Source organism: Quercus lobata, chromosome 2, assembly GCF_001633185.2.
Source record: "Quercus lobata isolate SW786 chromosome 2, ValleyOak3.0 Primary Assembly, whole genome shotgun sequence".
Classification (NCBI taxonomy): Eukaryota; Viridiplantae; Streptophyta; class Magnoliopsida; order Fagales; family Fagaceae; genus Quercus; species Quercus lobata.
The window spans coordinates 15,292,103-15,316,389 of NC_044905.1; the positions used below are offsets into that span (position 1 = coordinate 15,292,103).

The 24,287-nt window shown below is 33.1% G+C and overlaps 4 protein-coding genes across 4 annotated transcripts; 3 read left to right on the plus strand and 1 right to left on the minus strand.

Moving 5' to 3' along the window:
- Nucleotides 1–4,822: 4,822 nt before the first annotated feature.
- LOC115959986 lies at nucleotides 4,823–8,243 on the plus strand. The gene is made up of 8 exons (XM_031078678.1): nucleotides 4,823–5,204; nucleotides 5,346–5,892; nucleotides 5,973–6,147; nucleotides 6,253–6,446; nucleotides 6,701–6,800; nucleotides 7,353–7,580; nucleotides 7,639–7,692; nucleotides 7,746–8,243. Exons 1-8 carry the CDS (start codon nucleotides 4,823–4,825, stop codon nucleotides 8,241–8,243), a joined length of 2,178 nt encoding a protein of 725 aa, XP_030934538.1.
- Nucleotides 8,244–8,324: 81 nt separating this feature from the next.
- On the plus strand, nucleotides 8,325–9,762 carry LOC115959994 (uncharacterized mitochondrial protein AtMg00810-like). Its single transcript, XM_031078689.1, has 3 exons — nucleotides 8,325–8,799; nucleotides 8,853–9,002; nucleotides 9,698–9,762. The coding sequence occupies exons 1-3, from the start codon at nucleotides 8,325–8,327 to the stop codon at nucleotides 9,760–9,762; spliced, it is 690 nt and encodes a 229-aa protein (XP_030934549.1).
- A 3,475-nt stretch (nucleotides 9,763–13,237) lies between these two features.
- Nucleotides 13,238–13,696, minus strand: LOC115974795. Its single transcript, XM_031095313.1, has one exon. It carries the CDS (start codon nucleotides 13,683–13,685, stop codon nucleotides 13,446–13,448), a length of 240 nt encoding a protein of 79 aa, XP_030951173.1. The 5' UTR covers nucleotides 13,686–13,696; the 3' UTR covers nucleotides 13,238–13,445.
- A 4,228-nt stretch (nucleotides 13,697–17,924) lies between these two features.
- On the plus strand, nucleotides 17,925–20,917 carry LOC115974683 (protein PLASTID MOVEMENT IMPAIRED 1). The gene has a single exon (XM_031095149.1). It carries the CDS (start codon nucleotides 18,094–18,096, stop codon nucleotides 20,722–20,724), a length of 2,631 nt encoding a protein of 876 aa, XP_030951009.1. The 5' UTR covers nucleotides 17,925–18,093; the 3' UTR covers nucleotides 20,725–20,917.
- Nucleotides 20,918–24,287: the final 3,370 nt, after the last annotated feature.

The following is a 24,287-nucleotide window of genomic DNA, read 5'->3' on the forward strand; positions in this document are numbered from 1 at the left end:
GAAATCGACACCTTGACTGTCTCAAGGTTTGATTTCATGACAACAAGATGCCTTGCAGCTTCAACAGGCTTGCTGTTAAAAATCAGCAATGCAAGAAGCAGCGCCACCTTTACAAGGTTGAAGAAAGTAATTATTCCCGAAAACATGTTTTGCTTCAAGAAAAGGATGTGAATTCTATTTGTGTTGGTTATGTTATACAAGTAGAATGAGAAAAAAAATGGCTAAATTTATAGAAAAACATTGAACCGCGGTTCTCCATATGAAATGAGGACTATTGAGATAAAAATTTTTACTTCAATCTTAGTCACGCGGAGACATAAATATAATTAAAAAAAAAAAAAATGTAAAACCGCGGCAACGTCCATATTGAGATATTACATGATGGAAGTTTAATAGAAAATTGAATTTAAGGATACGTGTTTTAGCAAACATTTTAGAGAGTAGAAACAATGGTGTCATGTTTTGGGCGTGGCCGTGTAATTGTATTCAATTTTTTTTTTTTTTTTTTTTGAGAAGTCCATTTTTTTTAATTGGTGAAATTTAACATTAATATTGTTGAGGCTTGTGAGGGCATATTTGTTTGTTTGTTTTTTTATTTGACTAGGTACAATAGAACTATGAAATATGGAAATAATGAATCATTTTTTGTATTTTGCTAAATATGAAATAGATGTTAGTTTTTATTTTCATAATTTTTTTTTTTTGGTTTTAAGCTTTGGCCACCTCAGGTTTGAAACCTGGTTTCGTCTCTGTCTGTGATATCCAATTTGCTGATACATTGGAAAACTCTAGTTGGCTAGAGTTTAAAGTCAATAGGAAACTCTCAATGCCTATATGAAAAAAAGACAGATTTTTTCTACAAATTAGTTTGGATGAATTTTTTTTAATCCACTGTGTGGCGATTTAGCAGTCAACTAATTATCTATATAAATAGTGATTGCACATTCTTTTGTGGAGAAGATGATGTTTGATCAAAGACAGAAGCAGATGATTCAAGGCTTGTGATGAACTTCTCCGGAAATAACTTCATGTAAGATCAGGAAGACAAAAAAAGAACGAATCTTTTTAGTTCATATATAGGTGTTTATGGCTAAGAAGACTATATATAATTCCAATTTTTATTGCTTTGAATTTAAGATTTGCTTACAAATTTAAGTTTTTGATCATTTGCTATCCAATATTAGTTGTGGGTGTTTTTAGATCTATCAAACTTCAATTTTTTGTTGGATTTAGAACAATATGTAGTTTGATATATGAAAAAAAGTTTTATATATATATTGCTATTAATCCCATTGTAATCTCTTCTCTCTCTTTTTGGCTAAATTTAAGATGGGGATGTTAGATGCATTGAACATCCAATTTTGCATTGCACAGTGATTAAATTCTTTACATGCAAATTTTAATACTATGAGGTTCTCTCTCTCTCTAAAGATTCTATTAATAAGGCTAAATCTTTTTGCAAGGTGATTGTGTGACCAAAATTCTTATTTATATATTTGATTTTTTAATCAAAATTTTCCACTATACACGTGTTTTTCTTAAAAACACAAAAACTCTACGTGAACCACACTACCAGCCAATAAGTCTCTTGAGTTAGGTGCAACCATGAGCTTCTCAATTCTCTTATGTGGATGACAAATTTGAATGGCTATAACCATGAAATATTGTTTTGAGGGTAATCCATAATTATCTTATATTAATTTTTCTATTGTGTAGTCACATATTTTTTTATTTTGTTTCAATAAATTTTAGGCTCATGGGCTTCTCTCGTGTAAATCATGTCAATAAGCAATATTTGAAACTGTTTGACAAATTTCAACACATCTTGTTTGTTTTGTTTCAATAAATTATAGGCTCATAATCTTCTAATTCTTTATTTTTTGGCATTTTGGAACTTTTAACATATTTTTGCAATACTTGAAACTGCTTGACAAATTTTACCAGCAATGGTCATTTATTATTCTTTTGAGGGTAACTATTTTTTCTCTTATATTTCTCTATTCTATAGTCTCACACACACACACATATTGTTTCAATATTGTGAATGCTTTAAATCTTCCGAATCTTTAATTATATAATAGCCGAAAATGTTTGATTTTTCGTTAATCTTATAATATTTTGGTAAGTCATTTTCGAGGTCTTACAAATTTCTACATTACTAATATTTTTTAATTATAAAAAAAAGCCCCATTAGAACTTAAGATCTTTGGAATTCCAAATAGAGGAGTTTTGCATTTTTGGAACTTTCTCTTTTGTTCACATATATTAACATTTTAATTATTAGAGTTAGGGCTCTTTGAAACCAATTAGAACGGTTGTTCACATAAAAAATATATAAAAATTAGAACAATTTTTTAAAATGAGTCCTATTAGAACTTAAGATCCTTGGAATACTTGGATTAATATAGCAGAGATGAAGAATATATGGCGATCAAGTTTTGGCCACTTGCTAGGGTTTCATCCCAAACCAATAATTCATAAGCTTTTTATTATGAAGAGTAGAGACCATTATTTATAAATATAAATCTATGTAATCCATATGCAACTATTAAAAAAAAAAAAACAAATAAACAAACAAACATTTGGCAAGCGGCTAGGGCTAATTTGCCTTTTCCTTCTACTACATAAGAATATCATATATTCTTTCAATTCAAAATAAACGTGATTTTTTTTTTTTTAAGATCAACTTGACTATAGTCTACAACACCAAAGGTGAGTAGGTGACCAAGCTATGCTCCGTTATCTTCAATGATGGCAACCAGAACCATTACCGGGTCCAGGCAAGTAAGTGCATGGATCAGGCGCAGAAGGTGGAACCAGTGCTCGATGTTGTGAAATTGACACCTTGACTGTCTCAAGTTTTGATTTCATGACAACAAAATGCCTTGCTGCTTCAACAGGCTTGCTGTTAAAAATCAGCAATGCAAGAAGCAGCGCTACCTTTACAAGGTTGAAGAAAGTAATTATTCCCGAAAACATGTTTTGCTTCATCAAGAAAAGGATGTGAATTCTATTTGTGCTGGTTATGTTATACAAGTAGAATGACAAAATGGCTAAATTTATAGAAAAAATTGAACCGTGGTTCTCCATATGGAATGGGGACTATTGAGATAACAAAGTTTACTCTTTTTTTTTGCTAAATAACAAAGTTTACTTTAGTCTTAGTCACGCGGAGATGTCCATATGTTTTTTTATAATGTAAAACCGCGGCTACGTCCATTTTGAGATATACATGATGGAAGTTCAATAGAAAAATTGAATTTGGATACGTGTTTTAATGACAGCGCTTTTCTAAATTGGAAATGGGAGATAGTATGCCATGTGTTTTAATGCTTTTCGGCGTTCACCGCGTGGTAGGTCTGTGATATTCAACTTGCTGATATATTGGAATGCTTTGGTTGGCTAGAGTTTAGATATGATGATCAAAATGAAGTCATGAAGTATATGGTTTAATCACAATATTCCCAAAAGTTAAAGGTAAGTAATGATTTCTATGCATAGCAAATGCAATGCAATTCAATCCTAAAATACACGGTAATACAAATTTAATATAGAAGGTATAATGAGTGGTAAAAAGCCAACATCACACTAAAAAAATTAGAGCTTAAAAATCCTAGATAATCTAACAAGGAAAGATGTAATCTTTAATTAAGAAGTTAGATAATATGTATGCAACTTTAAACTGTATATAAAATTAACCATGAACTAAATTATAATATACCTACTCTAACAATAAAATTTACTGATAAAATAAAAACAGAAGAGGTAACCATAACTACAACCATAACTTGTATAACATTTTTTTGTTAAGACTCAGTGTCTACTGGAGCATTCTTGGTTTTGTGTCCCTTATTGTTTCGTCATCTTTCTTTTGTGGTAAAAATTATTTTGCGCTTAAATTTGTGTTGCTTACAACAGCTATTTTCTCCAGCTTTCTAAATCTCCCGTCAAAGGCTACCGGGCGATTCAACATACTCAACGTATTATCGTCTCTTTTCATAGATTTGGTCCTAAGTAACTTTGACAAATCTTCATTCTGCAGGTAGACAAAAGAATTTGTTAGTCTGTATAGAGTTTGTATATGTGGCTGTGCTACAGGTCGTTTATGTACATATTAGGATAAGATAGGATCAGCTACAAGTAGTTTAGCTAGTTAGTTAGTTGTTGAATACAACTGTCAGATTGTTAGGTTAGTTACAACTTTTCCCACCCAACTCTGTGTATATAAAAGGGGCTGAACTATATTATTGTATATACATTCTCATTCAATACAGATTTCATTCATTCAATCTCTCTCACTCTGTCACTCTAAACTACAATTTCACTCCAACATTGTTGAAGCTGTGTTTTAACATGGTATCAAAGCAGAGCTAATTTAGAGAATCTTCAATTTGGTATTCTTTGAGATTCTTAGTTCAATTACTCTGTTTTTCTTGCTTAGTGCTTTCTCGTGAATCAAGTAGAAATTCTCGATTGTATTTCTCTTGTTTCTGCACTGAGTTTTCAATTCTAAATCTTGATTTCTTTCTGCATACAATAGCAATTGAATTCTTGATTTAGGCTTTTCATTCAGTTTCTAGTTTGAAAATTGCGTAATTGTTTCATCAATTGCCAAGATCTTGAATTGGTTCTTGTTTCTTTGTTTGATCAACAAGTTCCTAAGTTGATTCTTTGTAATCAAGTAGTTTGGTTTCTGAAAGCAATTCTTGATTGTTTTCTCATTGATCCGTGGTTGGGTTTGTGTATCTTGTTCTCAATTGTCTCTGTTCTTGATTGAATCTTAATTGCAATTGCATATGTACTTGCTTGATTGCAATAAGAGATGGCAGAGAGTACTTCTAGTGCCTCTGTTCCAACCCTTCAACCATGGGAGAATACTTCTAGTCCATATTATCTGTCAAGTAGTGATAACCCTGGGATGTCACTTGTGGTTCAACACCTTACTGAAGAAAATTACAGTACTTGGAGTAGAGCAGTTCTTATTTCTTCAGATGCTAAAACCAAGATAGGCTTTATTGATGGTTCCATACCAAAACCACAGTCTGTTGATCATCCATGCTATGCAGCTTGGTGCAAATGCAATAGTACAGTTTTGGCTTGGTTGTTCAATTCAATCTCTAAAGATTTACAACATAGTGTTGTATATTTCAAGATAGCTAGAGAAGTCTGGCCAGATTTGCAATATGGGTATTCTCAGGGCAATGGTCCTTGGATTTTTGAGTTGAGATAGGAGGTTTGTTCTCTTACTCAAGATGCATTGTCCATTAATGCCTATAACACCAAGTTTAAGAGGCTGTGGGATAAGCTTTCCAATTATAGGACCTGTTCTTGTGGTTATCATGTAGAAGATTGCACCATGTCCTTCTTGATGGGTCTTAATGATACCCATGCAGCTGTGAGGGGTCAGATATTACTCATGGATCCAATTCCCACATTAAGCAAAGTCTTTTCTCTTTTGCTTCAAGATGAGAAGCAAAGAAAGGTTAGGAAGAAGTTTAATGCTGAATCTTTAGCTTTAGTAGTTAAGAATGGTGGATCTTCTGCTAAAGGGTTCACCAAAGGCAAGTCTGGTAGATCCCAATGCACTCATTGTGGACTTTTGGGACATGTAGTTGACAAATGTTATAAGCTACATGGCTATCCACTTGGATACAAGTTTAAGAATAAAGGTCAACAAGGTGGAAATCTTCCTTATGCCAATAATGCTGCTGTTACTGATACTTGTTCAGAGGAAGCAATTAGTCTCTCTAGAGCAGAATACCAGCAACTTCTTGGTTTACTTAATTCCCAAAGTCATTTTGGCACTCAAGCACCACATGATTCTGGTGATGATGCTCATCAGGTTGCTACTGTCATCACTCAACCTTCTATGGATTTTCAAGGGCATGAGATGTCAGGATCAGTTCTTCAACTAATTTTCAAAAACTACCCTTTCATTCTTTAGAATATTTTGTTTTCTCTTCACAACTTAGTTCCATTGATTGGATTCTTGATAGTGGAGCTATTGATCATATGGTGCATTCAATCCATTATTTTACTTCCGTTACTTCAGTTGTCCAAATTTCTGTTAGGCTTCCTAATGGAGATATGGCTAAGGTTACTCATATAGGCACTGTCAAATTGGCTTCTACTTTGATTTTGGAGAATGTACTTTGTATCCCTTCTTTTTCTTTCAACCTTGTGTCTATTAGCAAACTAACCCAATCTCCATCTTGTTGTTACATTTTTCTCTCACATTACTATTTTATTTAGGACTTACTGCCTTGGAAGATGATTGGGTTGGGTAAGAAGCAAGGAGGTCTCTATACACTGCAGTTTGCATCTACAAGTTTGCCTAGATCTGTCTCAGATGTTCTTTCCAAGCTTTCTTCCCTTAGTTTTGTAAATTCTATTGCTTTTTGTAATCCTAATTCTGTTATGAATAATACTAGTCTTTGGCATAGCAGGTTAGGATATCCTTCTATTCAAAAAATGTCTCTATTACAGTCTATTGTACCTAGTATTGTTTCATGAAATAATAATAAGACTTTTGGTTGTATAGTCTGTCCTCTTGCTAAACAAAAGAGATTGCCTTTTGATTTTCTACTCATATCTCAACTTCTAGTTTTGATTTAATCCATGTTGAGATTTGGGGATCTTACTCCACTCTTTCCTTAAATGGTTCAAGATATTTTCTGTTAACTGTGGATGACTTTAGTAGATGTACTTGGGTTTTCTTGATGTCTCATAAGTCTGATGCTTCTAATTTACTTCAATCCTTTTACAATATAGTTGTTACTCAATTTCATACTAGCATCAAGGTAATTAGGACTGACAATGGGCCAGAATTTGCTTTACCTTCCTTTTTATGCATGTAAAGACATTCTTCACCAGTTATCTTATGTTGAAACTCCTCAACAAATCTCCATTGTTGAAAGGAAACATCAACATCTTTTAAGTGTGGCTAGGGCTTTAAAATTCCAAGCTAATTTACCTCTTAAGTTTTGGGGAGATTGTATTCTTACTACCACTTATCTAATCAACAGAATCTCTAGTCCTTTGTTAAAGGATTTTAAACCTTATGAAAAATTACTTGGTCATTCTCTTGTCTATTCACACTTAAGAGCGTTTGGTTGCCTATGCTATGCTTCTACATTGACTAAGAACAAAACTAAATTTTATCCTAGAGCTAATGCTTGTGTTTTCCTTGGTTACCCACATGGTACTAAAGGGTATAAACTGTATGATTTAAGCTCTAAGACCTGTTTTCAGTCTAGGGATGTTGTTTTCGAAGAAAACATTTTTCCTTTCAAGTCTTGGGTTCTAAGTTTGTTACCTCCACTCTTGTTACTCATTCCATGTTTCCACCTCAGTCATGTGTTCCTGATCCACCTCAGACCAATGTCTCTGCAGAATTTTATCCTCCTTTCACTCTTTCTGAAGCAGCTGTTCCATTAGATGAATTTCCTAATCTTGTTCATCCTGATGCTACTTCAAATGAAGTTCCTGTCCCATCTGATCTTGTTCAATCTGGTCCTATCCAATCTGACTCCTTATCTCTTCCTGTTTCTGATATTGTTCCTCTTAGAAAATCCTCTTGGGTGCACAAGCCACCAACTTATCTTAGAGACTATCATTGCAATCTTGTTACTGCATTAGTGTTTGTCTAAGCTTCAGTCTCTCCATCAGATGATTCCTCTGCATCTAGTCCAGGTATCTTATATCCTCTTTCCTCTAGTCTTTCCTATGCCAAACTTTCTGATTAGCATAGAGCTTTTTCCATTGCTCTTACTATTCAAAAAGAACTTGATACCTACGCTCAAGCTCTTTTAGATCCTAGATGGAAAGATGCTATGCAGGCTAAAATTTATGCATTGCAAGCAAATCACACTTGGGTTATGACACCTCTTCCTCCTGGCAAAGTCCCAATTGGTTGCAAGTGGGTTTTCAAAATCAAACTAAAGCCAGATGGATTTGTTGAGAGATATAAGGCCAGATTAGTGGCTAAAGGGTACATCCAAACTGAGGGTATTGATTTCTATGAAACTTTCTCACCTATTGTGAAGTTCACTACTGTTAGAACCCTTCTTGCATTGGTTGCTGTTCAAGGCTGGCATCTCACTCAGTTGGAAGTGAATAATGCATTCCTACATGGGGACTTGCATGAGGAGGTCTACATGGTTCCACCTCCTGGTTTTGGCAGCAAGGGGGAGGTGTGCAAGCTTACAAAATCCTTATATGGACTCAAGCAGGCTAGTAGGTAATGGTTTGCCAAACTTTCATCCACTATCATTGAGCATGAGTTTATTCAATCCAAATTAGACTACTTAGTGTTCACTAGAGTCATGAAAGGTTCTATCATCATTCTTTTAGTTTATGTTGATGGCATTTTGATTGCTAGTAATAATGTGGATGCTGTGAATGAGTTCAAACCGTTCCTAGATAACAAGTTTAAGTTGAAGGACCTTGGCACTTTAAAATACTTCTTAGGATTGGAAGTAGCTAGAACCATTGAAGGCTTCTCTTTGTGTCAAAGAAAGTTCATCTTAGAGTTGCTCTTAGATACTGGTATGTTGGCCTGTAAACCCTCAAATGTTCCCATGGACCAATCTGTCAAATTGAGTAGTGCAAATGGTGATGATGTTCTAGATGCTGCTCTATTTAGGAGAATGGTAGGGAAACCCTTGTTTTTGACATTGACAAGGCTTGATATTAGCTATGTTGTCCACAAGCTAAGTCAATTTATGAAAGCACCTAAGATGCCTCATCTTCAAGCAGTTTATAAGGTTCTCAAATACCTAAAGATAACACCTGGCCAAGGTTATTCTTGTTTACACATTCTGAGTTACAGCTGAAGAGCTATTGTGATGCAGATTGGGCTACCTGTGTGGATACTAGAAGGTCTATTTCTGGATTCTGTGTGTTCTTAGGAGAATCCTTAATTTCTTGGAAGTGCAAGAAACAGCAAGTGGTTTCAAGGTTTTCTGCAGAATCTGAATATAGGGCTATGGCTACTGTGACCAGTGAGAGAGTATGGTTAATTGCTCTACTTAAAACTTTTGGTTACACACACAAACATCCAGTTTTCTTATACTATGATTGTAAAGCTACATTGTACATTGCTGCCAACCCTGTGTTTCATGAAAGGACCAAACATATCGAAATTGATTGTCACTTTATAAGGGAAAAGATAGAAGATGGAGTAATCAAGACTTTTCATGTTCCCACAAGGCATCAATTAGCAGATTTATTCATAAAGCCTCTCAGCCAAAAGCAATTTCTATACCTCTTGTCCAAGATAAACTTGATTAACATCTATTGTTCATCTTGAGGGGGAGTGTTAGAGTCTGTATAGAGTTTGTATATGTGGCTATGCTACAGGTCATTTATGTACATATTAGGATAAGCTACAAGTAGTTTAGCTAGTCAATTAGTTGTTGAAGACAGCTGTCAGGTTGTTAGGTTAGTTAGAACTTTTCCTGCCTATCTCTGTGTATATAAAAGGGGCTGCACTATATTATTGTATATGCATTCTCATTCAATATATATTTCATTCATTCAATCTCTCTCACTCTCTCTCTCACTTTAAACTATAATTTCACTCCACAATTGTTGAAGTTGTGTTCTAACATGGTATCAAAGCAGAACTAATTTAGAGAATCTTCAATTTGGTATTCTTTGAGATTCTTAGTTCAATTACTCTGTTTTTCTTGCTTAGTGCTTTCTCGTGAATCAAGTAGAAATTTTCGATTGTATTTCTCTTGTTTCTGCACTGAGTTTTGAATTCTAAATCTTGATTTCTTTCTGCATACAATAGCAATTGAATTCTTGATTTAGGCTTTTCATTCAGTTTCTAGTTTGAAATTAGAGCTTGAATTAGTTCTTGTTTCTCTGTTTGATCAACAAGTTCCTAAGTTGATTCTTTGTACTCAATAGTTTGGTTTCTGAAAGCAATTCTTGATTGTTTTCTCATTGATCCGTGGTTGGGTTTGTGTATCTTGTTCCTAAAGGGGCATTTTTTTAAAAATTTATTTTATGTGAAAAATTATTAATTTCTTCCAATATCCCAATGGTAATACTCGCTAAACATTTCTTTGCAAACCCATCCATTTGTGTTTAGCAAAGTCATCAATTTGATATATGTGTGTTTTTAACAATTTTAGCCTCAATTAAATTGATTCCTTTATATTAATACCACTATGAGATAATGCCAAAATCATGTAATACTAACCATGTTATTGGCATGTTAAATGAGTTTCATACAAAATATGGCTACATTGCTATGATGATTTTTTATATGCATAGAGTATTTTAAATATAATTTTTTTTAAAAAAATTGTAAATTCTAAATGGTGTTGTTTCTTTCAAATGCCTTATTTAAATTTCAAACAAATTCATTTTAAATCTCACTCAAATTGGCAGTCCTCAATAATAAGGCACATTTTAGGATCAATTCAACACGTTTTGGAACCTAAAACGACAATTGTTAGTGGGACATTCTCTTATTTTAAATATTAACTAAATAATATTTACATTTTGATTTTTTTTTTCATTAAAATTCTATTTTTCTTGCTTTTTGAGACACAAGATTAGTATTGATTATTATTATTTTTAAAAAGTTTTGCTCAGATTTCCTTTTAGTAATATTGTTAATTTACTTAATCTTTCTTGTGATATTGTCAATCTTAAGTAGGATTTTATCAATTTTAATTTTGGATTGCTTCTTTTTGTATACGCAAATGTTAATGTATTGTTAGTTAATATTTTATAAGCAATATGTGCATTAGAAAAAAATCTAACATTTTTACATTACTTAATATGCTAATTGGACTATTTTTTATCCATTTACAAAATGTATTTTAAAATTTTAATTATAAAAATAAATGTAAACAATTTACTATAAGAGTAAATATTATGTTTGAGAAGGTCACCGTCACTCTTAGTAATATTGAACTTTAAGTGCTAAACAATAGATTTCAGTAATGAATTTATCCGTAAAACTATTAATTATAATGTTAATTTTGATAAAGAGTAAAATTTTTGGGAGATTGAAAATTATGACACTCTTAAACCACCCCAAACATAGTAAACTGTATTAATAGAATGAACAAACATTGAAAAAGAATATAATATTTTTAAAAATAATTTTTATTCATTAAATTTTTAGGCCTTAATTAAATTTACATTATAAGATCAATAGACAAGACATTCTATTCGGCAATAAAAGGAATTTTTTTTTGCTAGCTGAGATGACTTACCTCTTTTTAAATAATTGTTTTTTGCAATATATAGTATAAGACAAATAAATATAATATATTCTACTATAGGGGACTTAAGCAATTGACTAAGGCTGGGTTTGGATTCAGCTTTTGCGTTTTACATTTGCGTTTTCAGCAGTTTTTTTTTTTTTTTTTTGAGCCGGTTTTGTTGACTTTTCCACAGTGAACAGTGCATCCGTGCACTATTTACGGACTCACAAATTCCACTTTTCAGCAACTTTTTCATTAAAAATGAGTCCCACGGCACTATTTACACATTTAAAAATTATTTTGCTACAGTGTTTTCAGTTTTTAGTTTTCAGTTTCAGCAAAATAAGTTCTATCCAAACAGACTCTAAATGACCTAATAGTTGTGCCTAATAGTTAAGCCACAATAGCTTTAAGATTTTGAGAGGTAAGAAATTCTTCTTCTCCATTTCCATTTCTATTTATTTAAATTATGCTGTATATTTTTTTCACTTTAATATATATAACCAATTGATAGCCTTTATTTTCTATTTTATCTAGAATTTCATATAGTGGCTTATACTTAAATTTGTTTTTTTTTTTTTTTTTTTGACATTTATAGAAGCAAATCTATAAATTGATGTATTTTGAGTGCTAATAAAAATTGGTATATTGAGAGTTAGAAATTCTTATGAACTTGATGGATGAAATTAATTGATTGTTTAATTTTGTTAGTATTTTGAGTGCTAATTTTTTTTTTTTTTAATCATTTTGAGGGCTAACTTTAACGGATCAGAACATGCTAAGTGCTTGCTTTTTTTTTTTTTTTTGGTTATACACAGGGACGGAACCAGGATTTGAAGTTGCGGGGGGCAAAGTATAAACACAAAAAAGTTTATGAAAATCAAAACTAACATTTACTCCAGCTTTGTTGAATTCCATCCCATTTATTAACATTATAATCTCATATTTTCACAATTTGGATTGATACTGATTTAATTTGTGGTGATTTTTTGGAATTTTGTTTGAAATTTTCATGAATTGGGACATCAACACTAGAGGCAATGCTGCATTATCAACTTCAAATTATTTGTAATTTTTTCTCTTTTAAAAAATCAAATATTATAGATAATTTTACCATCATCAACCATTCAAATAAAAGTTTCATTTTTTCCATATTATATAGCTCTATAGTTTCAAAATTTAGTCCAAAAAATAAACCAAACAAACATACCTCGCTACAACAACATTAATGTTAATAAATTATTTTCTAAAAATAGTTAATAATTTATAAAATAAATCTACAAACAATCGTTATCAATTAATAACATTTATTACTAATCACTATACACATTTGATTCATAGTTTCCAGTCCCACAGGCTTTACTTTTTTATTGTCATTTTCTATTTTTTTATTCTTTTTATTTTTATATTTATTTTTTATCTCATTTGTCCTTATTTGACCACCTTTTTTTTCAAATTCAAGAGTCAAGGATGACTTATTAAATTAAGTACACTGCTATATTTTTTTCAAAAGAGAGGGGGGGGGGGGGGGAATGGCCCCCCTCTGCCCCAACATCGGTCCGTCCCTGGTTATACATGTTTATAGCTAACTATCTAGAAAACCTTTGCATATAAGATAATTTAATATATAGTAACCTTTGAAATACAGATGTTACTCGCGTTGTATGTGCAAAATTCAACGGTGTGCTTATTAATTTTTAGATATGTGTCTCTCTTTTTCAGAACTAAGTACGGATATGAACTTTTAATGTGCACATGGTATAACATAGCATTTTCAATCAATTTGCTAGCAAGATATAGTTCTGCACCAACTTGAATATGTTAGAATGGAATGGAGAATATATTATGTTACCTCTTTAAACGATTGACTTGGGATTATTTTACAAAAACTGATCAAATCCACAGTTGGTTGGATATACAGATGCAGAATATCTTTCTAATCCACATATAAACCATATATAAATCGATTTATGTGTACTTGAAGGTTCCAACTGATAAATAAGTTTCAAAAGGGAAACAGTCTATAGAGTATACACATTCGGTATTATAATAAAAATTAACAAACCGCTCGAAAGTTAAAACACCTGAACAATGTATTGAAAGAAACCACAGCAAATGTATGAGCAAACATAAACTGCTACATGAACAAGACTTCATATGGGACTGGTACAATTTTTATTTCATTCCTAGCTACCTTTCATGGTTATATGGCATGCCTCAGCGGTTGGTTGCATCAAAGGTTGAAGCTTTCCCCTCGGGGACACAACTTCCGGATAGCGTGGGAGCATCGGTGGCACTTCCTCGTTGGTTAGGCTTAGGTTCAAGATGTCCTTCAGTGCCATAGGCATTAAGCTTGTAGTCCTCCAAATTGGAGTATTTTACGTAAGGACTACTCTCAAGAGGCAGCCCTTCCAGTGCTGCATTCTTCTGTTCTTTGGGTTCTGTCTTCTGCACCATTTGCTCATTGTTCTTAGACATCTCTCTCTCTCTCTCTCTCTCTCTCTCAGATCAAACATGAGTGTTACTTATGGAAGCATCAAAGTAATGATGTCCAAGAGCTTGCAAAAGTTCTGTCAGACCAGCAAAAAATAAGCCAGTTTGACCTGTTCTTCAGTGTGCTTCCCTCATCATTCTCTATTCTAAAGACTTCAACTTGCAATATGCTCCTTCCACCTGATCATCATGAAATATTATTGCCATTTGGCACATAATTTCCCACACATACATCAATTAAATTAACTCTTTGTCTGATTAATTGTAGTTGGGAGTGTTTTTTTTTTTTTTTTTGTGTGTGACCATATAAAGGATTAAAAGCTGTTTATATAAGTCAGAATCACACTATCAAAATTACTTTTACTAATTCTGTTAAACTAACTTACAAGTAAATGGAACGGGCAAGTTGCATTGGTACACAAGCTAAGATTAACGACTAGTTCGATTATGTCTAAACTACTGTTCCAATTTCTATGACTTGCTGGAATATTTGCACTTAATTTGAACCTTGAACATCAAGGGCCACTCAACCTTAGGCCAAATATTAAAAAAAAAAAGGCCTCCTTCACGATAAAATAAATTATATTTTTAACTTGTCTTATAGTATAGCAAAAAAATAATAAGCAAGATTCCTCACCCAGTAAAAAAATATAAAAAATTAAGGCCTCCTTTATTGCCAATATAGTGCATCGTCTATCACTAAAATTTTTGTTAAGATCCTAAAAATTCAATGAATAATTTTTTTTTTTTTTTAAATTATCTTCTTTCAAATGTTTTGCATTGTATTAAAATCAAAATTAATAGTTTTTAAACAAATTCGCTACTGAAATCCAATGTCCAATACCTGAAATCTGTTGTCAAGAGAAACGGTAAACTATTTCAAAAACATAATATCTATTATGGTATTAATGCTTTAGATTTATTTTTAGAATTAAAATTTGTTAAAGAAATTTTACAAATAGATGAAAAATAATCCAAATGACTTATTAAATTATATAAAAGGTTAGATTATTTTTCTAATGGAGTGCTTTTAAAATACTTAATAATAATACATGTTACAGTTGCGTCTACATAAATGAGTTTTCCAAAATTAAAATGAATAAAATCCTATTTAAGATTCGCTTATGGCTATATCACATCAAAAATAGTAGATTAGCTATATTACCGATTGAAAAAAGAAATATTAGTAGAAATTTAACATAATAACATTCTTAGAAGTAATTTAAAAAAGCAAGAAAATAGATCTAAATTTCGACCAATAGGGTATTGCTTTATCTGTTGAAGTATTAATTAAGCCCCAAAAGCATCAAAAATAAATTTTTTATCAAAGAAGAAATAGGGGAAAAAAAAAAAAAAAAAAAACTATTCGTGGGTTGTGCTCTTGACTGTTCGTTTTCTGTGTGGGAATTTAAGACTTAAGAGTCTATAGAATTTTCAAAGTTACAACTCATAGTCTCCCACACAAAAACAGAAAAATGACTTTCTATCTTTCTCTCTCAATAAAGCAAAACTGAAAACTAAAATAAAAAGACCCAAAAAAAAAAAAAAAATCAATCTCTGCTAACCTCAAATTTTCTTTGTGCTCACGGCTAGAAACTTTGTCATTCTCTCCATTTAAAGTTTTAAAAAGTGACTTTTTGAAGCTTTCATTGCAACTCCTTTTAATTTGTTGTGCTTCAGAGTTCAGGCTCTTCTCTCGATCAGGTTTGGCTCTAAAACGTACACTTTCATATTTGTTTTAAGCTCTCATACTTTTTCAATTTCTCCTTCTACGTGTAAGCTAGTAAAATTGTGCTTGATCTTGGCAATGGTGTTTTACTTTTATCGTGTAAAACACCACACTCTTCATTTACACAGATATATGCATGGCACAGTAGTATAGGTTTTATCCACAAAAGTAAAAGAATAGTAATATAATCTATGGGTCCACTAACCATGACAAACAAAGTTTCTTTTTAGACTGTTTGAAGATAAATTTTTTAAAACTTTTTATATATCTTTATATATGTAAATTTTAAAAATCTGACCGTTGGATTGAATGTTTTTAGTATATTATTTATTCTTGCAAAATTTCATGAAAATTAAAGTTCAATTGCTATTTCATCACAAATATTAAAATTTTAAGTTTTTGGAATCTAAAATTGTGTATATAAAATAAATTTATAAATTGAATAGTATATAATATTCAGTTTGAACGAAATTTGATATGTATGTTAAGAACATAAGAAACATGAAATTCAACAGTTAGATTTTCAAATTTGATACCCAAGAATGATTTATATGAGAAGTTTAAAAAATTTCTCTTCAAACTAGTTCATCAATGACATTCCTATTTTTGTTTTTGCTTTTTATTTTTAAATAAATTTTAACTTATTATATCTTTGTTTGTTGTTATATATATATATATATACACACACACACTAGTTGTTAACAAAGTTTTGTGGAAAAGAAAAAATCGAATAAATTTATAACTAATTACTAGTAAATAAAGTTAAAATAAAAATTAATTAAGAGATACCAAAAATATAGTTTCATTAAAATTTCAATCATATCTTTTTTGAATTTGGTTGCTTAACTCAATAGATAGTGTTAGTTTTAGTTGTATATTGTGTTATTTTATCAAATTCTAATTCATTGAGAAATGTAATGAACCGGTCTTTATTTATGCAAGTTAAGATTATATGATACTTTTATGGTTAAATGAAGCTACAATATATAGTGCATTTCATAAATTAGTTTCTATTATTTATTCTTGAAACTTTTTTTATTCTAGTTATTATAATTTTATTGATAGATCAGAATTTCTTCTTTTTTTTTTTTGGTAGTATTTTTTTAATTATATATGTTTACTAAAAATATCTACACACATCTAGATATGAACAACTTTAAGTAAAAAGAGAGAGAGAGAGAGAAAAAGAGAAGCACAGATTGGGTCTTCAAAATTTCTTTGGATAAATTTGTTACTAGCAATAAACACAATATAACTAAAAAAAAAAATTAGGGCAAAAATTTCACAAAAGAACTAGAAATCTTGCATCTAAAAAATAGAATATATATATAAAAGCTTCAATTTAGTTATATGGCTTTAGGCCCCAAGATGTATGGAGCTAGTCCTACTAGCCCTATTGAACATTTAGTATGGCCACAAGGTCCGAGCTTTATGTCCTTTCATATAATAGGAGAGCTGCATGCTTACTATGAAATCAGATTGTCAAAATTTTGTGAAAGTTTTGAAAATTGAGAGTTACTGAGTAAAGTAAAAGCTTGGTGATTTCCGAGTTTGCTTCTATCTTGCTTTTATGGGGACTAGCTCATGCTTACGACACTAGTGTGTTATCAATATCATGCAAATACCCAAATGAATAATGACCATTATTTTTTCATAAGCGGACAACAAATAATTGTCAAACTTCAAAAAAAAAAACAAATAATTGTCAAGCCTGTCAAACTGTAGGAATAACAAGACATTTTTCCTTTAAATTTCCTTTGATAGACAGCTTTTTAGCTATATTATACCTATAAAGAAAAAAGTACATACATTAAAGGATTTAAAGTACACAACAGGTGAAGCTAAACCGATAAAGGATTTAACTTTTTTTATAGATGTTAAATGATGAACTAATTAGTACTGCAGTCATTTATTATAATAATTAATGTTTACAGTCGTTTCTATTGAAAACGGCTAGTACTTGATATGATGTATGTTAAGAGGCAGAGACACAAAGAAGATGGGGTAGGAAGAGAGACACAAGAGGTAATAACTATTTACTTAATAAGATAATAGACCATCAATGACAGTTCTTGAAGGCTTGGCCTCTTTGTGCCCAAATAAGTCAGTAAGTTCTTGCTTGCCCTTTAAGGCTTTACTATCAGACTAACTGACATTTCCAGGTGGGGTTATTTCCCTTTGTAGTATAGTTTCACATTGCACATCACAATAACTAACAAGAACAACCTTTTAGAGGTTGCAAGTGGAAAATGTTTTTAAAAAAATGAAGGAAGCTTCATGGGTGAAAAAAAACAACCATACTACATACCGGAAACAAACATTGAATTTTATGGGACCAGATTGCCAACTTGCTTACACTTTCAATCCTGTCTCTTTCACAGTGAAAGAGAGTGGGAATACTAACGTTTATCTCTTATCCTTCATACAATCAGTGCAACATAATTGGTTCAGAAAAGACCAACAATTGCCACATTCATAATCAGTTGTGGCAGTTTCTCCACCTCAGAACTTTTCAACCTTCTTAGCTCCTTATCTTTTCTTGCATTCCAAGTTTCCAACCCTCTGAATGTACATTTAATATCATTACTTTCTAAATCATTTCTGCATCCACTTCTTCTTCTTTGCTTTCTCTAGTCTTCAACAATGGCAGCTGAGTACTCAGGCAAGAGGAATTCCAATACTCAGATCTTGGAAGAACTTGAGGCACTCAGCCAATCACTCTACCAATCACATACTTCCACCACCAGAAGAACTGCCTCCCTTGCTCTTCCTCGAAGTTCTGTTCCTTCAGTCCCATCTGCTGATGAGATTGGCATAGTTAAGGTTGAGGAACAATCCAAGAATAACAAATCACGAAGACGTATGTCCTTGTCTCCATGGCGTTCCCGGCCAAAGCTTGATGATGAAAGCGAGCATAAGGATAGTGTTAAGATAGCAAATCAGCCAGAGGTCAAAAGGTTGGATGAAAGAACAACTTCTTCAGCAGAGAAGAAGGGAATTTGGAATTGGAAGCCAATACGAGCTCTCTCCCATATTGGAATGCATAAATTGAGCTGCTTGTTTTCTGTTGAAGTTGTCACTGTCCAAGGCCTTCCAGCTTCAATGAATGGCCTTCGGCTCTCTGTATGTGTCAGAAAGAAGGAAACAAAGGATGGAGCTGTTCATACCATGCCTTCAAGAGTTTCACAAGGAGCTGCTGATTTTGAAGAGACCTTATTTGTCAGGTGCCATGTATATTGCAGTTCGGGAAGTGGAAAGCAGCAGCTTCAATTCGAGCCGCGTCCATTTTGGATATATGTGTTTGCTGTTGATGCTGCAGAGCTTGATTTTGGAAGAAGTTCAGTGGATTTGAGTCAACTTATTGAGGAATCTGTGGAGAAGAGCTATGAAGGTACAAGAGTTCGGCAGTGGGACACAAGTTTCAATCTATCGGGAAAGGCAAAAGGAGGAGAAGTACTTTTGAAACTGGGGTTCCAGATTATGGAGAAAGATGGAGAAATTGGAATCTATAGGAAGGCTGAGGAATTGAGGTCAGATAAATCTAAAATTTTCTCATCTTCTTTTGCCAGAAATCAGTCAAAAATATCCTTTAGTGTCCCTAGTCCAAAGATGTCAAGCCGAAAGGAAGCTTGGAGTCCTTCACAGACAGGAGCAACAAGAAGAGATCTTCAAGGAATTGATGACTTGAATCTTGATGAGCCAGCCCCAGCCCCAGCTCCAGCTCCAGCTTCAGCTCCATCATCCACTCCCTCTATTCCAAAGAAGGAAGAGCCAGAAACAAAGATAGAAGATCTTGAACTCCCTGACTTTGAAGTTGTGGATAAAGGAGTTGAGGTTCAAGAAAAAGAGGAGGATGCAGAAGGTCAATCTGAAAAATCAGTTGAAGAAAGATCAGTGTCAAGTGAGGTTGTCAAAGAAGTTGTGCATGATCAAGTACATCTCACAAGATTAACTGAGCTTGATTCGATTGCTCAACAAATAAAAGCTCTTGAGTCTATGATGGGAGACGAAAAAATTGTCAAAACGGAGGAAGAAACTGAATCACCAAGACTGGAGGCAGATGAAGAAAACGTGACAAGGGAATTTCTCCAGATGCTTGAGGAAGAAGAAGCTAAGCCATATAAATTAAATCAACCTGAATTTCCACCTCTCCAGCTTGAAGGAACCGAGGATTCAACAGAATCTGAATCCAATGTGTACCTCCCAGACCTTGGTAAGGGCTTAGGCTGTGTGGTCCAAACCAGGAATGGGGGCTACTTAGCTGCCATGAATCCTTTAGATACTACAGTTGCAAGGAAAGATGATCCAAAGCTAGCCATGCAAATATCAAAACCATTTGTCCTACCATCACATCAATCTGTAACTGGGTTTGAATTGTTTCAGAAGATGGCAGCTATGGGGCTAGATGAACTCAGCTCACAAGTTTTGTCTTTGATGCCCATGGATGAACTGCTAGGAAAAACTGCAGAACAGATAGCCTTTGAAGGCATTGCTTCTGCAATAATCCAAGGAAGAAACAGAGAAGGTGCTAGCTCAAGTGCTGCTCGTACAATTGCTGCAGTAAAACTCATAGCAACTGCAATGAGTACAGGCAGGAAAGAGAGAATTTCAACAGGAATTTGGAATGTGAATGAAGAACCATTGACTGCAGAGGAAGTTCTGGCATTCTCCATGCAGAAAATTGAGGCCATGGCAGTTGAAGCCTTAAAAATTCAGGCTGATATGGTTGAGGAAGAAGCCCCATTTTATGTTTCTCCACTCAATAGCAGGACTGTTGGAAGTGGTGGAAATGATCAGAGTCACCCCCTGGCTTCTGCTGTTCCACTTGAGGAATGGATAAAAAACTATAGCTTGGCTACTCCTGAAAGTGAGCCAGGGAAGCCATCAGATATCACAATAGCAGTGGTTGTCCAGTTGCGGGATCCAATAAGGCGATATGAGGCAGTTGGAGGACCTGTGATAGCACTTGTTCATGCCACAGGTACTAACATCCCAGTGGATAAGTATGAAGATGAAAAGAAATTCAAATTAATGAGTTTACATGTTGGAGGCTTGAAGGTTAGGACGAGTGGGAAAAGACATGTGTGGGATACTGAGAAGCTGAGGCTGACTGCAATGCAGTGGCTGGTTGCATATGGCTTGGGAAAGGCAGGGAAAAAAGGAAAACATGTGCTGGTCAAGGGGCAAGATTTGTTTTGGAGCATTTCCTCACGAGTAATGGCTGACATGTGGCTCAAACCAATCAGAAATCCAGACGTAAGGTTTGCAAAGTAGGGAGTCTTTCTTGTTGAGGCCGCATTTATAAAGTAAATTCATTTCATAGTTAATGCCATACTAGTAGCATTACTTTTTATCCAAATTATAGATTTTACAGATTACAAAGTATGAAATTTGATGCAGTTGTGAGTTGTATTATATTGAAAGCATCGTTTGGTTGGATTTGGATGCAGTTTTGAAAATGCAAAGATGACATCAGTGTATTAGCATATTAATGAACAAAATACGATAGAACTACAAATATAATTGATTCAACTCAAATGGTTTACCTTGTGCGTGTGTGTTACAAAAGATGAATAGGAATCAACAGCAAGGGTAGTGATGGATTTAAAATGTAGAAGTAAGATTAGTAATCATAAAACGAACGAATCCCTTCTTTAAATGATGGGACCGGCATCCATTCTGCACCATCGTTTCACTTGAGGCAACAAAGAAAATCAGTTTTCTTGCCAAGTTAAAATTTTGCAAACTTTTGAACAGGGTGTACATGGGTCAAGTTAAGGGGATTCTTTTATTCAACCCACCATGGTGGGTTAAAAAAAATTTAACTCAACTCAACCCATCACATAAGTCCAACCCAACCCACATGAGTTGGGTTGGGTTGGGTTGAACTCATGAGTTGGACAATTTTTTTTATTACTATTATTAATAAATTGGGAAAAAAAAATATAAATATAAATATATTAAAAAAATCCAAAGATTAGTATCAATGTAATTCCTTAAAGGCAAACAACACTAATGACTAAATAACAATAATAATTTATTAGGTTTGTATGAATTAATTGGCTTTTATATAGGATAGGAAGAGTTGGTTATTAAAAAAAAATTATTAATTATATAATATATATTAAATATATGGATGGGTCGGGTTGGGTTTGACGGGTTTGAAATTTTATGACCCGAACCCAACCCGACTTACTATCAAAAAAAATTTTGTAACCCAACCCAACCCACCAAGCCTTAAAATTGACCCAACCCGTTGGGTCGGTTTTGACGGGTTGGTGGGTTGGCTGCACACCCCTACTTTTGAACTTCCAGTACAAGGATAAGCATCGGAGCAGGCACATTAATCAACCATAAAGCCCCTAAAAGCATTTTACAACTGTCGCCCTGAGGATAGACAAAACTAATTGGTGTAATTTAGCTCTCATCTTAATAATCTCATCCAACACAATGATGATTTGTTCGATATACACAATCAAACTCGTATCTTTGAGAATTATTCATATACTATTCAACCAAATTCCTTTCTACAAATTCTCCTAATTTTGTGTCGTGATGGATCTGGCATGGACCAACTTGAGATTCAAAATCTAGGATGCACGGACACAGACATGGGTATGACACAGCAACATGAATAATTTTTGAAAAATTATAACATGAAATGGTAAGTACGACATTGGTATGATGACACAGATAAGATACGATATAGCACCCTAAATAAATAAAGTGTTTGTGCATCCTAGTTCAGAATAACAACTTCTTCTTCTTTTTTTTAATTTCAAAATAGCAATATTGATTAAAAGGCATTCCATCAATCAAATTGCCCTGTTCTAATATCCTAAACTGAGGAAAAAAGAAAAAAAAGAAAAAAAACAGCTTTACCATGAAAACAAGAAGTTCACATGTTGAAGAGATGCCATATTGCCATCTATGGAATTGAAAGTAATGTCATTTTTTTTCTTCATGAACCTGAAAGGCTACAGCCCCATAGAAGTTAGAACAGACACGTAGCTTATCAGGTGCGAATTTCATATTCAAAATACCTTTACTATTTTGTTTTGGGGTCTTCAAAATGACTGGCTCTGCATAACTTCATGCACCACGCTTAGTACCCAATTCAAAGTATGCAACTACAGTCCATTATCAAACGATGAAAGAGATACGAAGTCACATTATAGGGATTATATTTATACCTTGTTAATTTTCAAGGCCATTCAAAAAATAAAATACACTGAAACCACCAAGACAGGAAACAAGGCCAAGTTCTGCTTCACCTAAATCAAATCATCAGCCACACAAATGATGAAGTTTTGCTATAATATAGATTCTATCTATGCATAAATGTATTCTAAAATAAATAACCTTTATGAATTCGCAAAATGGCAGTATTCATCTGCCATAACATTTGTGTAAGGTGATACCTGTATTATGGGACACATCTTATCTGTTACCTAACCTTCCAGCCTAGGAGTGGAGGGTAGGGCATCTCACATTGGAGTTTTAAGTTTTAACCCACAATGTCTACCTTCGTGCACTAACCCTGCCAACCCCCTTTAGATTTTAGTGCGTTTAGCAAGCCCAAATAAAGTTTTTTATTTGGACTTTTTAAACTTATTTTGGCAGGGCCATACCCAATATATATATATATATATATATCCGTATTTTATACTTTTAATAAATGAATTTTTTTTTTTTAAGTGCATCCAAATATGCAATAGCATATTATATAATAATACTAGTATTATTCCGACTTGATGAAGATTTGTATTTAAGCTAAAAAATTTTAAATAATTAAAACTAAATTATTAAATAAATAGTAATAATAAATTATAAAATAAGTAAATAATTTTAATTAAAAAATTACTTTAAGTTATATGATAAATGTTGATGACTTTTGTAAGGACAAAAAATTCTGTCAACCCAAACTCACTTAGAATAGTGAAATTTGTGTTATCCAACTAAGCCCAAACCAATAGATATTTGTAAAGAGAGTGGGGTAAAACAAGTTGGGCTTAGCCCGAGGATTCAGACAAAGAAGGAATGAACAAAAGTCAAAGATTAAGTATATAAATGGTTTTTTATAATCTCGCCCGAGGACGATGTTCTTGCACAAGGATGTACACTCTTCTCTCTCTCTCTCTCTATCACTATTCTTGTTGTAATCTCTTTTATTTTCTTTTCTTTTCTTTTCTTTTTTGGGGGGGAGGGGGGGGGAGGTGGTGGCGGGGATCCCTTCATATGGAAGTTCTCTTTTTTTATATACTCCTCAGCTTATTACATCCTACCCTTTCATCTACAATCCCCCAAACTTCCCTTAGGACACTTTTCCCTTTAAACTTCTGTTGAAAGTGGTAGAAGGAGATGCTTAGCTTTGAATTCTACTATTTAGGTCACTTCCTCATCAATGCAGCTGATAAAGCTATTGCCAGTCATTTAATGCGGAGGCAGTAGGTGAGCTTTCATTGGAAACTTCCTTCACCTGCCTTGACTCTCACCGAACACCATCCTCTCCATTCGGCTTTCCAGGAAGTATTTTATCCCCTCTCCTCCTATCCTCTGGTGAATCCCCTCCTTAGGCTTAGAATGCTTTTATAGATAATCACAACTTGTTGTATCCTTCCTCGGTCCTCAAGTCCCCACAACTTTATTAGTGTTTGTTTATTTTTATATTTTAAAGTTCTCTTTGTGATTTGTGTTAATTTCTTAATATGAGATATGGAATGAGTTTGATCATTCCTATTTGGGTTATGTTCAATCTATGTCTTAGCCAGCACAAACAATAATAAACAAAATAGTTTCTCAATATTGAATTTTTCTTAGTGATATTCTAATTAAAA

What these genes read in the sequence shown, in the direction of transcription:
- LOC115959986 (XM_031078678.1), top strand. Translation starts at nt 4,823, where the DNA reads ATGGCAGAGAGTACTTCTAGTGCCTCTGTTCCAACCCTTCAACCATGG. An exon ending in TGGGTATTCTCAGGGCAATG is followed by an intron (nt 5,205 to 5,345) that starts GTCCTTGGATTT and finishes GTTATCATGTAG; the next exon opens with AAGATTGCACCATGTCCTTC. An exon ending in TTCCTCTGCATCTAGTCCAG is followed by an intron (nt 7,693 to 7,745) that starts GTATCTTATATC and finishes CTTTCTGATTAG; the next exon opens with CATAGAGCTTTTTCCATTGC.
- LOC115959994 (XM_031078689.1), top strand. Translation starts at nt 8,325, where the DNA reads ATGAAAGGTTCTATCATCATTCTTTTAGTTTATGTTGATGGCATTTTG. An exon ending in AAAGATAACACCTGGCCAAG is followed by an intron (nt 8,800 to 8,852) that starts GTTATTCTTGTT and finishes ATTGTGATGCAG; the next exon opens with ATTGGGCTACCTGTGTGGAT. An exon ending in GGCTATGGCTACTGTGACCA is followed by an intron (nt 9,003 to 9,697) that starts GTGAGAGAGTAT and finishes TTTCTTGCTTAG; the next exon opens with TGCTTTCTCGTGAATCAAGT.
- LOC115974795 (XM_031095313.1), bottom strand. Translation starts at nt 13,685, where the DNA reads ATGGTGCAGAAGACAGAACCCAAAGAACAGAAGAATGCAGCACTGGAA.
- LOC115974683 (XM_031095149.1), top strand. Translation starts at nt 18,094, where the DNA reads ATGGCAGCTGAGTACTCAGGCAAGAGGAATTCCAATACTCAGATCTTG.